At 42.0% G+C, this 14,089-nt stretch overlaps 7 protein-coding genes across 7 annotated transcripts; 6 read left to right on the forward strand and 1 right to left on the reverse strand.

Moving 5' to 3' along the window:
• Window positions 1-143: 143 nt before the first annotated feature.
• K450DRAFT_165238 (uncharacterized protein) lies at window positions 144-680 on the forward strand (the record flags this gene model as incomplete). The annotated part of the gene is made up of 1 exon (XM_051584046.1): window positions 144-680. A coding segment is annotated over one exon (537 nt), but the record flags the coding sequence as incomplete, so codon positions are not given.
• A 516-nt stretch (window positions 681-1,196) lies between these two features.
• K450DRAFT_256719 (uncharacterized protein) lies at window positions 1,197-3,332 on the forward strand. Its single transcript, XM_051591550.1, has one exon. It carries the CDS (start codon window positions 1,456-1,458, stop codon window positions 3,301-3,303), a length of 1,848 nt encoding a protein of 615 aa, XP_051441435.1. The 5' UTR covers window positions 1,197-1,455; the 3' UTR covers window positions 3,304-3,332.
• Window positions 3,333-4,936: 1,604 nt separating this feature from the next.
• Window positions 4,937-6,630, reverse strand: K450DRAFT_283420 (uncharacterized protein). The gene is made up of 5 exons (XM_051593475.1): window positions 6,373-6,630; window positions 6,192-6,313; window positions 5,318-6,107; window positions 5,165-5,242; window positions 4,937-5,093 (listed from the first exon to the last, which is right to left on the reverse strand). Exons 1-5 carry the CDS (start codon window positions 6,592-6,594, stop codon window positions 4,992-4,994), a joined length of 1,314 nt encoding a protein of 437 aa, XP_051441436.1. The 5' UTR covers window positions 6,595-6,630; the 3' UTR covers window positions 4,937-4,991.
• A 184-nt stretch (window positions 6,631-6,814) lies between these two features.
• K450DRAFT_256731 (uncharacterized protein) lies at window positions 6,815-9,479 on the forward strand. Its single transcript, XM_051591551.1, has 12 exons — window positions 6,815-6,998; window positions 7,067-7,157; window positions 7,226-7,262; window positions 7,330-7,502; window positions 7,567-7,632; window positions 7,703-7,743; window positions 7,814-8,111; window positions 8,179-8,223; window positions 8,281-8,360; window positions 8,431-8,895; window positions 8,983-9,054; window positions 9,149-9,479. Exons 1-12 carry the CDS (start codon window positions 6,841-6,843, stop codon window positions 9,189-9,191), a joined length of 1,569 nt encoding a protein of 522 aa, XP_051441437.1. The 5' UTR covers window positions 6,815-6,840; the 3' UTR covers window positions 9,192-9,479.
• On the forward strand, window positions 9,309-10,882 carry K450DRAFT_256740 (uncharacterized protein). The gene is made up of 4 exons (XM_051591552.1): window positions 9,309-9,516; window positions 9,581-10,083; window positions 10,159-10,284; window positions 10,383-10,882. Exons 1-4 carry the CDS (start codon window positions 9,425-9,427, stop codon window positions 10,613-10,615), a joined length of 954 nt encoding a protein of 317 aa, XP_051441438.1. The 5' UTR covers window positions 9,309-9,424; the 3' UTR covers window positions 10,616-10,882.
• A 158-nt stretch (window positions 10,883-11,040) lies between these two features.
• K450DRAFT_256753 (uncharacterized protein) lies at window positions 11,041-12,582 on the forward strand. The gene has a single exon (XM_051591553.1). The coding sequence runs from the start codon at window positions 11,312-11,314 to the stop codon at window positions 12,245-12,247; it is 936 nt and encodes a 311-aa protein (XP_051441439.1). The 5' UTR covers window positions 11,041-11,311; the 3' UTR covers window positions 12,248-12,582.
• Window positions 12,583-13,906, forward strand: K450DRAFT_256755 (uncharacterized protein). Its single transcript, XM_051591554.1, has 2 exons — window positions 12,583-12,864; window positions 12,979-13,906. Exon 2 carries the CDS (start codon window positions 13,031-13,033, stop codon window positions 13,712-13,714), a length of 684 nt encoding a protein of 227 aa, XP_051441440.1. The 5' UTR covers window positions 12,583-12,864; window positions 12,979-13,030; the 3' UTR covers window positions 13,715-13,906.
• Window positions 13,907-14,089: the final 183 nt, after the last annotated feature.

The raw sequence follows: 14,089 nt of genomic DNA on the forward strand, positions 1-14,089 counted from the left end.
ATGAGGATGGAAGGTCACCGCTGTTCTTGGCTGGTCAATATCCGGAAATAATATCCATACTGATCGATCGCGGAGCCTGCATAGCTACTAGGAACCCTAAAGATGAAAACCGAGGTGTTCTACATCACTATATTTCCCTGGATCAAATTGAAGCAGTACGACTACTGTTGAATTGCGACTACGACATTCATATTTGCGATGAGTATGGAGATACAGCTCTCCACTACGCTGCTAGAAAAGGAAATTGTGAAATAGCTTATATCCTACTTCAAGAAGGAGTCGATATAAATGCTAAAAACAAGATAGGCGAAACCGCTCTCCATATCTCAGTAGAATTTGATTCACTTGACCTAGCAAACTTGCTGATTGACTTCGGTATTGATATTAACGCAACTAATTATCTCCAATCCGAATCAACAGCATTACATATTGCTATTGAAATGGGAAATTCGAAATTGGTTTCGTTATTGGTAAAACATGCTAATGTCAATGTGAAGGATAGGCATCATCAAACACCATTACATATAGCGGCTGGATATAATTTCATAGCAGAATGTGCTCTATTGATTGAAAACGGAGGAGAAATCAATTGCAAGGACAACAAGATGTCAACCCCTTTGGAACTTGCAACAATAAACTGGAAACCAAGTTTGGTTAAGTTGTTACTGGACAGTGGCGCCTCCATTGATGGCATGTCAGCAAAATCTCATTCCTTGGCATACATCATAAAATTGTTCCCACCTAATGAAGACTATAACGAGCTGCGTAGATTCCTTTCCGTGATCAAGTTGCTCATCGATGCTGGTTGTGACCTTAACGGTGTTGAAAATGCTATGGATAAGTTGGAAAAAAATAATTCAACGCTACGAAACATGCTGTCCGAGCCGTCCAATCAACAGTTGAAAAAAAAATGGAGTATGGCTTTGGGCTCACCATCAAAATATGAAGCAAATGACGACGACGAAGATGATAATGATGAAGATGATGATGATGATGATGATGAAGAAGAAGAAGATGAAGATGAAGATGAAGATGAAGATAAAGATAAAGATGATATTCATATTGATGAAGTTGAGTACTCTCCATATCAATTGCTGGATAATTTGGTTGATGGATTAAAAAGTAGGTATTTGTTTCATATGTGCATGTTTTGCCTTTGCATATCAGGGTTCAGCTAATTTGTTCGGATTTGCTGTCACAGTCAACCTACACAATCAAATACAAGTTGATAGTATTCATCACAAGTATGGTGGTATTGGATTCCCGTCTTTTAAACGCCTTCAGTTATATGAGACCTTTGTTATCGACGAAACCGAGTATCAAAGTAGCACTGCTGGAAGACCTTTATTCTCGCAAAAGCTGGGTAGATCGCCCTTTGAAAACCGTTTTACGACAATCATTCAATCCTTGCTCGACTGCGTTTCTGCCAGAATTTTCACCTCTGCCAATTCCTTCATGTTGCAGTTGGACAGATCGTCCGACGCAAAGTGTCCAAAGTGGGCGTCTCACTTTGACAAAATGAATGGTATCATTCGAGAGCCTGGTCAATTGATTGTTCAACTTCCATCCAAGAACACTACTTTTTCTGTACCAAGGTGGCATAAAAGCAGTCATCCTTACCTTCGGTTTGTTGACGCTGTATACGTGTGCCGAAGATCATGTACTCGGATCGATCAAGAGATATTTTCAGATGTATTAGGAGGGTCAGAACAAAAGATGGCAACAGATTTACATGCCGTATTGATAGCAGGTCTCAGTATCCTCAGTATTACTGGCGGTGATACTCACATCGAGAAGTTGGTCATGGCTATTCTCGGTGTCCAATTGGATCCTTTACGAAATACTCCACCTGATAAACCATCAGCACTATGGCATGTTCGAAACCGACGTCAGTGCTCATGTAATTCACAATCTGCTCACCGACCACTATCACCAGTGGCTGCTGCAAAAGCTGCTGGAGTCAATATCTGGCGAGACCGACATCAACATATAGTAAACCGAGTATGGGACTTGCATCAAGATAAACTAGTAGATAACATCGATGCCAGAGATGTTGTATTCGTCACTCATAGATGGTGTAGTCCAGAAATTAACTATCGCGATGTGATAGAAAGGAGACAACCAAATAACCAGGCAGTCAATGTTAGTGAAATGTCAGGCAAGTTGCGGCGGACTCGCGACACTTTATTGGATCATACGCAGTACGTATGGATGGACACCATTTGCATTGACAAGTCAAATTTATCCGAGCTTGATGAAGCCATCCGCTCTATGTACAAATGGTATGCTAGCTGTGCCGCCGTCGTGCTGGATTCTGATACTACACTTGATGTATGGCGCAGCAGAGGATGGTGTCTACAAGAAGGTGCTGCAGCTGGAGTCCTTTACGGAATATCAAAAAGTGGGAAAATCGTCACCATACAAGAATTGGCTATTGAGCAAAAGCAAGACCTTTGTACTCTTGATCTTCACCTAAATTATCGACCAGGAAATGCTGCTGAGGTATTGGCAAGAATGGACGTTCGAGAAACAACACGCAAAGAAGACATGGCTTACGCTTTGGCAGGAATATTTTCCGTCCACTTGACACTAGCATATGGCGAAGGATTCAAATCTCGTGAACGACTACTTCGAGAGCTAGCTATCCAGAAAGGCGATCTGTCATTCTTAAGCTTCCACACCACTCCAACGATACCTCATGATTATTTACCAGCTATTGGTCAAACCAATTATTTGATTGCAAAGTGTTCAAGAGCTTCAGCTCCAGTTACTGTCAGTCACTTTGGCATGTGTTTTGAGGTCCAGCTTGTCAAGGGAGACGACGCAAGGCAGTTACTACAAAAATTAAGTGGTTGGACAAAATTGAGCTTCGCGAAAACTCGATTTTTAGGGGCAGAAGAGCTTATCAAGGCGGGAAAACAGTATGAGTATCAAACTGCGTCATCAATAGAGATCGCTATCGTTCATGATATCAGGTCTCTCATTTTGGTCCAAGTATACGGCCAGGATAGACAGACAGGCGGAGGAAAACCAATTAAACTTTGCTACCGGCTCCAGTGCTGCCAAATAGAAGAAACTGAGTTTGACAGGCTGTTCACCTGGAATGTTGATAAAGCGGAAAAGGCAGCAGCACCTGAGGAAGTCAAGCACGATGGTGGTAGCAAACTTGAGGGCTTAAATAAAGATGACTCCAATGCCAATGTCATTTTTGAGCGAATCTGGTTAGGTGATAAGCCCGATAGCTCTGAACTGAACGACTTTGGAAGCGAGAGCACAAGACACCATGAAAGAAGTCGCCAATAGATGCTGTAAAGCATATGCTTTGACTCTAGAAGCTGTACAACTGAATAAATTGCGCTGCAACATCTTATTAGAAATATAGCTTTTATTTCCAAATCAATAATTACAAGCATCTCTTGCCGACTTACATTATTTTCCCGTTGGTTTATACTACTTCTGATCACCGGCGATTGAAAAACTTACCATCCTGCCCTTTCAAAATCACTGAAATTTGTAGTGTTTTAGACCAAGTCTCAACATACACACGTATTTTGCGTCGTTGCATTGACTCCTCCATAAGCCCCTGCGAGGCATGCCAAAGTCACATTAAACTGTTATCCACTTACGTTTCTACACTTGAGTTTTGGCTGAGCCAGAGTAGGTAAAGCATATAAGGCACTGTCAACAGACGCTAATTTGATCCATCGGTAATACCTAGTTATTGTCAAATGGAATCTTCTAAATAATGAATACAGGTTGAGATCACAGACCGAAAGCCTTAGAGACAAAAAAAAGCCGGTTTGAGGGAGAAAGATGGAGGGAGAAAGATAAATTGGCAAAAAAAAAAAAAAAAAATTGATTGACAGGAAAAAATTTGCTAACAGTGCAAAAGGCAAAAACTCAGATTCCACTGTTTTCCAGCAGATACTGGGATTGGTCATACAGAATAGACCATTTAGTGGAGGCATCTTCATTGAATCATCGAGGTTGATCGACTGTAAGAGGAGTTGTACAGGCAAACGAGCGGGTCGCTACCAGACACAAGCTTCTACTTGAAAACTTTTTTGCAACTGCGATGTTGTTTGTTTCATGTCCGAAGAAGAGTGTCAAGTCCGAAATTGTCATATGTACGACATGTTGCGTAAACTTTAATAATACAAAATACCTCTTTGTATATTGGAACCATCAACAAACTGGTATTGAACACTTTCTTTAGTTTTCAATAGAGATAGATGCAGCTATTGTCATGTAGAATGTCATCGGGTGAAGAGGTAGCAAGAAAAAGCAGTCTCGATCTTCTCCGACAAGCTGCATTTTATTTTTTATATTTTTGTTCTGCCGATGTGACCCCCGCCTGGCTAAATACTTTGCTTAAGCTGACAATTACAATTACAGTTATTTTTAAGTCATATGAAGCGGTTATACTTTTAGAGATTCACTGTTTGAAATTGTGATTTGTTTGTCTAATTACAATGTGTGAGTCATTAAACCGAACACCCAAATATAAAATCTAGAACTTTTCATTTTTAAAGCATACAGTTAAAGTAAGTTCAAGCTTTCCTATATCTATCTACTAGAATATACTACATAGTACATTAAACCAAGCCCATGACAAAAAAAAATGCAGAAATGTAATTATAAGAGTGGGTCAGAAACTTGTCAAAATATTTATAAGCAATAGAGATGTAAACGAAGTAACTAGCCAATTTTAAGGACTACTCAATTCTTCTTTTATTTCCTTTAAACCCAAAATTATTTATGTAATCGTTGAGTTGGAGATAGTGTTTTTTGTTTCTTTTGATTTGAAGATGATGTTGTAACAAGATTAATTGTTAGAGTTATAGCTGAAATAATCGATTTTTATTATTCTGCAACCTGACACACAATAATGCAAAGATAAAGTATAAAGTTTTTTATTTATATATAATACGATAATCAGCTTCAATTGTATTTTTCTTTCGTTACTGAGATATTGCATCGAAGACGTGCATCTAAGTAGTATTGCCACCAAAATATTGGTCCAAGTACGGGATGGAGTGCAGATTTCCAATTGTGACTGAAGTTGGTTTGCTAGAAAGAATGTCAGATGCCACCTAAGTGTAAGATAAGGGCCTTAGAATCTCATTGCTTCTGCATTTATCTCATCATGCTATACTTTTTGTACCTTGTGCAGGTCTTGCTTTTGAACGTTGTCGATAGAACCCAAAATATCTTCAAAGTTACCGGTGTTCCCATTCAGTATCTTCAAAGAATGTTAGACAAAAAATATAATTTTAAGAAAGACCTCGACAGCGAGAAAGTATTTAATCGTACTCACACTAAACCCAACAAAATCCATTGAGTCCAGTCGACTCTGTGCAATGTTCATGAAATTCATCTTTGCAATGTTTTTTGCTCTTTGCATCTCATCATCAGTGATGTGGGTTTTGAGTGTAGCCAAGGCATCCATAGTCAATTTTACAGCTTTACCCATGTCATGGTTGGGGGTATTGAGCTGTAACCCGAATAAGCCAATGTCAGAGTAACCAATACTGAATGAGGTAATTTCGCTCTCATTCGAAATTTGAGACTTTACAGCAGCAAGCTTGCATTGCTCAGTTGTCCACTTCAGATGATTCCCCCCTCCTAGAACCTCCTGCAGTACTTTGGATGCATAGTACGCACTTGAGCCACTCGAAAAACCCCGAAAAGCCATGGTGCAGTGGGCATTTTGATTGGTGTTCATGGTACGTACATCACCTCCATAATAAGTGGAAGGATGCTTGATTTGCTCTGGGTCATTCAAGTCGAAGTAGAGGTGGACATATCCTAACAGCGCTTTGTGATCTACTCCTCTGCCCACCACCACAATATTTGAACTTGTGAAAATAGTCTTTGCAAACATGCGCACCTTGACGTGATCTACTAGGTCTTGATGAGAGGAAAACAACGGATTTCCAAGACCATTCCGGAAAGCAAGCTGATGTGCCTTTTCTAATCCTTCGACGTTGATGTGCCGCTTAGCATCTTGAGTCTGCCACTTTGTTCTCTCATGGACTTGCGGAAACTCGTGAGGCTCATATGTTTGCCTACATATGACATCGGAAAGTATTTCGGAAAAGTAATCTCTAGAAGGTGATCGTAATTTGTCAATTTCAAGTTTACATTACAAGTGTTGTTTTCGGTAAATTGTTAATACGAAATTTACGCACTCATCGCCTTTGAGAAATTGGACCTGAGCAGACAAATACTCGTGAGTAAGTGTTCGAGATAAAATAGCGCTAGTCAGTTCTGCCTCTCGGACTATTCGCAAAGCTTTTCTTTTCTGATTGTTCTGCAGAGGAGCTCGTTTAGCGATTATGCAGTTGCCAATTCGCAACCAAAATATCTTACCATGAATGTATAGTTCTTCAGAAAATGAGCCGCTCCGGCAGTACCCTCAGTCTCGTATCTTGGGCCTCCACCAACGATAACAGACAGCCCCGCAGTCAAACCTGGTTCTGGGTACGTGGCAACTGTGACCCCTGCCAGGGTCCGACTGATGTGCAGTGACCGTGAACGCAACGGCACAGGAACAAGAGAGTGGTAAGCCAATGGTTTGAATAATTGATTCATAGAGAAGAGGAAGAGAATATGTGATGAATGATGACCACTTCAGCGTGAAAATATATTTGCATTGCATAAACCACGTTGAACCGGTTTTTTCAAATCATTCAACGAATTTTTTTTTTTAAATTGATGGAGTTTGAGTCTCAGTATTTTTTGTCATAAAAACAGGAAAAAAAAAGCGTGCACTAGAAAAGGTAGAGCGACTAAAAGCGCGTCCACGCGCACGCTAGTTCCCTTTGCCTTACACCATCGATGAGCATCAAAAAGAGTGGTGTTGACGAAAAAGTCAAAGTCGTTTGCAGGGTTCGGCCATTTCTTGACCATGAAGCTCCTGACGATTCCGTTGCGGTAGAAGGAAGCGAAATTAAGATCACCAATCAACGCAACACGAACGAAATAGTGTCCTTTCGGTAACTTGGTTCCAGCATGCTTGAATCCAGTAATGCAATTAGCAAATATTAATACGTAAGATTGCTAGATTCTCGTCGTGCCATGGGCCAGAGGCGAAACAAGTAGATATATATGAGCAGGACGTCCAACCTATGATCGGCAAGGTGTTTTCAGGCATGGTATGTAATTCTATATGACGTAGGGACAAGGGCAATGATTTAATAGCCATATCCCTTGTATTCAACAGGACTCGACCATATTTGCCTACGGTGTAACAGGATCAGGTACAGTGTCGGGTTGATAAAGAAGTGGGCAGCTGCGAATGGTACCTGACGTGTATCGTTTTGGTAGGTAAAACCCACACAATGCAAGGTACAGAAGACGAGCCAGGCATTATACCTAGAGTGGCGCAATATCTTTTTCAACGGCGATTGGATTACCCAAAGCACACAGTGAAGGTCCACGTCTCGTACATGGAGATTTACAAAGAGCTGGTTTACGATTTACTGATCCCACGGGAAGGGGTAGGTGGAATTCGCAGCTCTTTTATATGATTACTCTCCGTGCTAATCGCTTGGTCAATTTCAGCAAGGTGCAGGCTTGTCCATAAGGGAAGACTCCTCTCGCAATATCTTTGTTGCAAATCTGACAGATGTGAGTGCGCTGACCTATGGACTGGATCATATTAGCTGCCCACCATCCCTTTGCTAACACGCGCCAATAGAGAGAAATCAATTCACTGGAAGAATTTGACCACATATACAAGTAGGTGTCTTAAAAGACATTGTTTTCATGATTGTTATGTTTCGAAGATCATTTATCCATCGTATTACAGTAATGCCTGTAAAAATAGATCAACGGCAAGCACCAAAATGAATGTCTCCTCCAGTCGATCACATGCAATCTTGTCATTCCAAGTGACGGTGGCCATGGACAACGATGAGCCACAGAAGGATGATGATAGCGATACAGAACAATATGCCTTGTCTGGTAAAATCAACCTTATTGATCTTGCTGGCTCCGAAGACAATCGAAGGACGGATAATGGAAAAGAGAGGTTGGCTGAAAGTGGAGCGATCAACAAGAGTTTATTTGTACTCGGTCAAGTTGTGGAGTCCATCAACGCAGCATCTGTACGTATACAATTGGTGTTGGACAGTGTCGATATCGGAGAAAATGCTAACCTATTGCACTTGCCAGTCTCGCATCCCCTTTCGAGATTCTAAAATGACTCGAATCCTTCAAGTATGTATCATTCAACTTCTCATTCGCAAAAGCGTCAGTATTAATCGTATAGTTTAGCCTTCTCTCGGAGGTAAAGCACAGGGCATGATGATAGTCAATATTGCCCCCGGCCAAAGTTATTTTATGGATAGCTACAAGTGAGTCATGGTTGGAATGTGAATGCATTGGTCAGTCGCCAGTTTCCTCAACATCTATTTCGTCGTCTAGTTCGCTTAATTTTGCAACAAAGTCCAAGACAATAGAAAACGCACCCACTGTAAACACCATTTCACAAGATGAGCCATCCATGTCATCAGCGCTCTCGGATACGCCTAAACTTGGTCAGGCATTGCGAGTGGCAGTACTTCGCGGGAAAAAGCGGACAAGAAAGCGAATGTCGGATTCTGCAGTGGATGGATCAGCCAAAAGACGTTTATATGATCCATTTAGGTGGACGGGTTCTCAAAGCGGGAGTCTCAGAGAGCGAGAGAATGATGGATACGACGACACGGAGCGAACAAATTACTATAACCGCATATTGAAGCCATGGAAGCGGTTTGCCGCTGGGAACTATGATCCATGGCCACGATTTAAGCTGAAGGATGAGCAAGTGGAAGCCCACTTGGAATCACGCGTGGCTGTACTGGTTGCCGAAAAGGTGCAAGACCTCCAGAAATCGAACACAGAATTAAAGTATGTATGGTATAAGGAGAGCGTTGTACCAAGACGCCGTCGGTATAGCTATGATCTTCAATGCTGAACAAACTTTCTCTCTTCCAGCACTCAACTAGAGGAGCAAAAACAGCTTACGGCAAACATATTGGAACGTATGCAAGCGCTTGAAGCGAGGCTGTAAGTCTAACACGTCTGTTGCTTTTGCTCAATGGTCATGACCTCAATCGCTCTTAACACCAGCGTAACAACGCCTTCCCTTTCCTTTTTTCAGTGGTGAAAACGCAAGCAACCCTGACACGATACAACACCAATGACCTTGAAACATTTACACACTGTAGATTTTTATTTATACCAAACCAATACACCTTATCACTTAATTTTGTACAATTCATCATCTTTTGCATGCAACAATTTTGTCATACGCTGGAGTCGCCTATGAGTTTATCCGTGCCTTACCTAACCTATTTTAGCTCAAGGTTGATCCGTAGCGTTTAGGCAGGCAGTTTTTTCTTTTTCTCATCCTGAAAAATTCTCATAAACAAAAACCATGCATTATAAAAAGACTGGCGAGAAGATGATTCCAGCATCCACCTGGATAGGACAAAGAGACTTGACCGGGTACACCATAGTGGTTACAGGGTAAGTGTAGTCGGCGGTTTAGAAGCAATGGCCATCCATCTGACACCAACACGGCACTTTACAGAGCCAACTCAGGACTTGGGTTCATCACATCGTGCGTGTTTGCCTGCTTGGGAGCCAATGTTCATATTGGAGTACGTACCAAGACTAAAGGAGATGAGACAATACAACAAATCGTAGAATACGTCAATGAGCACGAACCTGGCCGGGCTTTGGATGTTCAGAAACGACTTTTTGCTCATTATGTGGAGATGTCTGACTTTGCATCGGTTCGAGCGTTCTGCCAAAGTTTCCAACAGCCGATCGATATATTGGTCAACAATGCCGGTTTACAAGCCAACGAGAAGAAAACGACAAAAGATGGGTATGAAATGACATGGCAAGTCAACTACCTCAGCTCGACGTTTCTTACTACCAAACTGCTGTTGCCTCTTCTACAGCAAGCAGGGAAGGATCGGGGCAAGAGGGCCAAAGTGATCAATATAACATCGGGGATGCACAAAATGGTAAAAGACCTAGACCTCGAAGATATTAATTTCGATAAGAAAGAGTACGATCATACCGAAGGTAAGACGACATGACGTTTTTTTCCGATGGCGGGAATTGCATTTTGATTGGATCGATTTTGATTTTGCTTTCCAGCATACACAAAATCCAAATTGGCGCAAATTCTCAACGTTGAATATTATACGCAAGTTGAATTGCCACCTTCCGAATCACCTACTTCTCCCCTGTTTTATGGCATTATTCCCGGCCCTGTGAAGACAAGTAAGGGTTCCTTTATTTGATTATCTTAACCCATTCACCTCCTGAACGTCACCTGACTCCTTCTCCTCTATTTTCGCCCACCACCTTTCCCTCCATAGACATTTATCGACAGGAGAACGGGTTTGAACAGCCACCATGGGATGGTTTTGCCGACCGGCCCTCTCCAGATGAAGCGGCATATCCTATTTTTGTTTGTGCTTTGGAGGATTATGCGGCACCAGGCTCTCTTCTTGCTGTTCCGGATGGTAGAGAAGATACTAAGAGCGATCTAGCGCAAGATATGGATCTTGCCAAAAGTCTATGGAATTATTCCATAGATGCAACCGGATAAATGGAGAAGATAGGTTGTACGCCCCCGCACACCTGGTTATGTTTTGTAATCTACCTAGTGAGCTTAGTTTCAAGGTTCAAAAAGTAAACATGGAGGTGGCAAAATTTCATTCCTATTATTCCCCTTCATAGCGAAGGATCTTTTTGGGTTTGGCTGGTATGAAAAATCAAGTGATGGCAGTGTTTTGCCCAGTGAAGAAAACAATGTAACGCATGTCTTTCATGCAAATGACGACGGAGCGATGGAAAATTTTCAAAGATACGCGTATGCAGTCATTGTAACGAAGGTGTGTTTGTTTGCCCTTTATGCCACACCAGTAAACATTATTTTTAGAATACTCTGAAGTGTGTCGCTGTATAAACCAATTCGATGTAAGCAAGCGGAACTTTTGTTCACACTATTTCTTACTATTCACATCTCTGAAGCGCGAGGTTGTATGCGATATAGGAGTCGGTGAAGTTGGTAAACAGCCAGGGAAAGCTGTTATATACAAGTGAGTAAGGCGAAGGCAACAAATTTGGGAACAAGCCTGCAAGCCGAGGTATTCCAGATCAGGAACACAAAAAAGACCTAAGTCTGATACATATTCCCCTCATGCTAGAAATTCTGGTGTTAGGCCTTCACTCCTTTGTCTGTCTTCTTTCAACAAGTTCAATTGTATAGTATCGTATTATAGGCCCCATACTGCAACTCTCCATGGCTACCACGGCTATAGACTATTATCGAGACACCAACGTAATGATAGCAGATGATAACCGTAGAATATCGCAACAGTCCATACCTTCGCTGTCGACCACTTCCACCGACACTTCCACCTCGATCGATACTTCAAGACCAAAGAGTGCTGGTCCACCTCGAGTAGACCGTAGACATACAAGGTCACCTTCACCATCAGGAAGTGGAGGAGGGTATTTATACCAAACCAATGATTTCCAGCCATGGCCTATGTACCAACAACAGTACAGAGGCTATTATTCTCCATTTTATCCTCACATGTACGGAGTCGCTCCTCAACCACTAATTAATTTTCAAGATCCCTCAATGCAGCCTATGCAGTACAAGCCTACATCCTCTCCTAAGCTCAAGAAATGTTACATGTATGAACCTATTATGCCAGTACCTCTTGCTGCGGTAACAATGGAAGCCAACTCCATGCCAGAAGATTATGACTATGATGACAATATTCCATTGGCTTACTTTAAACGCATGGGAAGTGGTGGTGTAACAAACAAACCCCATACTACCAAAAAGAAAGGCACGTCACCAGCATTATCGAGTAGCAGCAGTAGTCCAACCTTGTCAAGTACTACAGAGGTGAGGCCAGGACCTATAAGCCGCTCTCGCACGGCCCAAGAGATGAAGACAGAACCGCCTATCAAAAAATTGGCACGGTCATACACCACAACGACTGCTCAGCAAAGTCGACCTCCCGTGAAGACTACTGAGAAACTTCCTAAAAAACAACGCCCCAAACCCAGCCCTCCTGCTTCACCCAAATCAAAAGAACTTAAATCTTCCAACAACGAGAAAAGTGATTCTGGCAGTAATAGTAGCATTTCATCTCCGAAGTGGGTCAGCCGTTTCCAAGCTGGTATGGCCCGAATTAGATTGAAGTCCGTGAAATCAATGTAAAGAAAAACCAAAAAAAACAACCGTACAAGGGCCAAGAAAGTATCGTATGATTCTACGAGTTTCATTTTTTATTATCGAAAGACGCCAAAAAACTATGCACTTTCAAAATACATACATAAATTTAGAAAAAAATCGAATTGTTGGTGTTGCGGTAGACTCACAAATAGGTTTGGGATCATTGTAAGAAATTTTTTTCGGTTCCTTACTGACGGTTGTCGGAGGTAGGAACGCTTTTGAAAAAATTTCCCCTCAGCTTATTAGCGAAAAACAAAGAACAAAAAAGAGAGAGTCATAATGGGCCAAGCTCTATCAGGCAAAGGACCTTTCAGGTTCCGAATGCAGCAGCAGGTCTGTGCTTCCACCTGTCAAGGTAGCATAAAAGCTCAGTCATAGACGGCCTGGACCGCTTCGGTTATGCAAATAGATACAGGCTAAAAGAAGTTTTGTAATTGAACAAGCGTCGCAGCTTGGGTCTCATAAACACACTACAGAGTTCTTTAAAAGTCCATAGTTTGACCACTCTGAGGTCGAAGCGTGATCAAGCCGGAGATATTTGGACACTCTGACATCGACTGCCTCATTTGTACTCTCGACAACCTCTCTAAAAATATTACAGGGTGGGTGGGTCAAAAAAATTATAAAGTTTTTTTTTTTTTTTTTTTCTTCTGTTCGGCCGCTTACTCGTTCTTCCATTTCGATTGACTGTTCGTGAAAACTGTATTTCAAGCCAGACACTTTCGGCTTTTTACTTCAGTTTTGCTTCTTCTTCGGTGTCCCTCGATCATGTCGGCCGTAGACGATTTACGTCACTTACCTTCGCACACAGAAAACGATAGTAACAACCTTGGACGGAGGTCCGCAAAGACGCACATTAAATCATCATCATGGCCTCATAACCGTATTCCTCAAGATACCTATGGTCTGAGAAATGCCGTGCCTCAGAGGCAAGCTCGCCATGAGCGAACGTTTTCCGACAGTTACAGACCACTGTCACCCGCTCCCATCATTCCTCGGCCTCACTCTTCACCGCGAGCATCAGCCCATCTATTGTCAGCGGCTATACCAAACGGCGGCGCCATGCGATCCAGGCACGAGAAATCACTTTTGCATGACCTTTTGCCACCTACACCGGATGTGGCCAAGGAGCGAGAGAAATGGATATACCAGCGTCAACGAGCGCATCGTCAAGTTAGTTTCAATGATACGGTTGTCATCATATCCGATGGAACGGGCGCGGAGACGCAAAAAATCTTGTTACAACAACAAGACATGGTCACTCAGACCACCACCCGACGGCCACAATCTCCGCCTCCAAAACATATCCCTTTTAGAGCGCCTACCATAGCCCCAAGCTCAGTAGCAGCTTACGATGATTCTCAGTTAGCCATGGATTTGGCTGAAGACTTGCCAGCCGAGACGGGGTTTTTCTCAAAGGTTTTCACAAAAGTAGGCAAACGCTTCATGTGATATCCCGCTTTTGCAACACACGAAAGCATTGTATAAATTACTGCAGCCGAACCCTGCGTTAGCGTGTAATCCGCTTAATCTGTATATACTGCCTGATCTCTCTTGTAATTATCATATTACTCGCTTGTTTTTTTTTTTATATAATATACCTTTTATAAATACAAGAGAACACTAAGGAAATTTTAGTTTTTATCTTCTGTGATCAATACCCCATAGTAATGTAATTGAAGTGTTTGGTAATAGTGTCACCACATGACTATTTCCTTTACAGTCAAGCACAGGAACAACTGGATGACTTTCGAAGTTGTACTGTGGAGGGTGAAATATCCATGTATGGACTATCTTGTCATCAACACGGGCCAGTTGTAAGACGCG

Source organism: Umbelopsis ramanniana, assembly GCF_025399195.1.
Source record: "Umbelopsis ramanniana AG unplaced genomic scaffold K450scaffold_64, whole genome shotgun sequence".
Classification (NCBI taxonomy): domain Eukaryota; kingdom Fungi; phylum Mucoromycota; class Umbelopsidomycetes; order Umbelopsidales; family Umbelopsidaceae; genus Umbelopsis; species Umbelopsis ramanniana.

Excerpts from the sequence above, each read along its gene's own strand:
- K450DRAFT_256719 (XM_051591550.1), top strand. The coding sequence starts at position 1,456 with ATGTTGCAGTTGGACAGATCGTCCGACGCAAAGTGTCCAAAGTGGGCG.
- K450DRAFT_283420 (XM_051593475.1), bottom strand. The coding sequence starts at position 6,594 with ATGAATCAATTATTCAAACCATTGGCTTACCACTCTCTTGTTCCTGTG. Across the intron at positions 6,314-6,372 it reads TGAAGAACTATACATTCATG|AACAATCAGAAAAGAAAAGC; the intron begins GTAAGATATTTT and ends GCTCCTCTGCAG. Across the intron at positions 5,243-5,317 it reads TGGATTTTGTTGGGTTTAGT|ATACTGAATGGGAACACCGG; the intron begins GTGAGTACGATT and ends CATTCTTTGAAG.
- K450DRAFT_256731 (XM_051591551.1), top strand. The coding sequence starts at position 6,841 with ATGAGCATCAAAAAGAGTGGTGTTGACGAAAAAGTCAAAGTCGTTTGC. Across the intron at positions 7,263-7,329 it reads CTACGGTGTAACAGGATCAG|GTAAAACCCACACAATGCAA; the intron begins GTACAGTGTCGG and ends TCGTTTTGGTAG. Across the intron at positions 8,224-8,280 it reads AAATGACTCGAATCCTTCAA|CCTTCTCTCGGAGGTAAAGC; the intron begins GTATGTATCATT and ends CGTATAGTTTAG.
- K450DRAFT_256740 (XM_051591552.1), top strand. The coding sequence starts at position 9,425 with ATGCATTATAAAAAGACTGGCGAGAAGATGATTCCAGCATCCACCTGG. Across the intron at positions 9,517-9,580 it reads TACACCATAGTGGTTACAGG|AGCCAACTCAGGACTTGGGT; the intron begins GTAAGTGTAGTC and ends GGCACTTTACAG. Across the intron at positions 10,084-10,158 it reads AGAGTACGATCATACCGAAG|CATACACAAAATCCAAATTG; the intron begins GTAAGACGACAT and ends TTTGCTTTCCAG.
- K450DRAFT_256753 (XM_051591553.1), top strand. The coding sequence starts at position 11,312 with ATGGCTACCACGGCTATAGACTATTATCGAGACACCAACGTAATGATA.
- K450DRAFT_256755 (XM_051591554.1), top strand. The coding sequence starts at position 13,031 with ATGTCGGCCGTAGACGATTTACGTCACTTACCTTCGCACACAGAAAAC.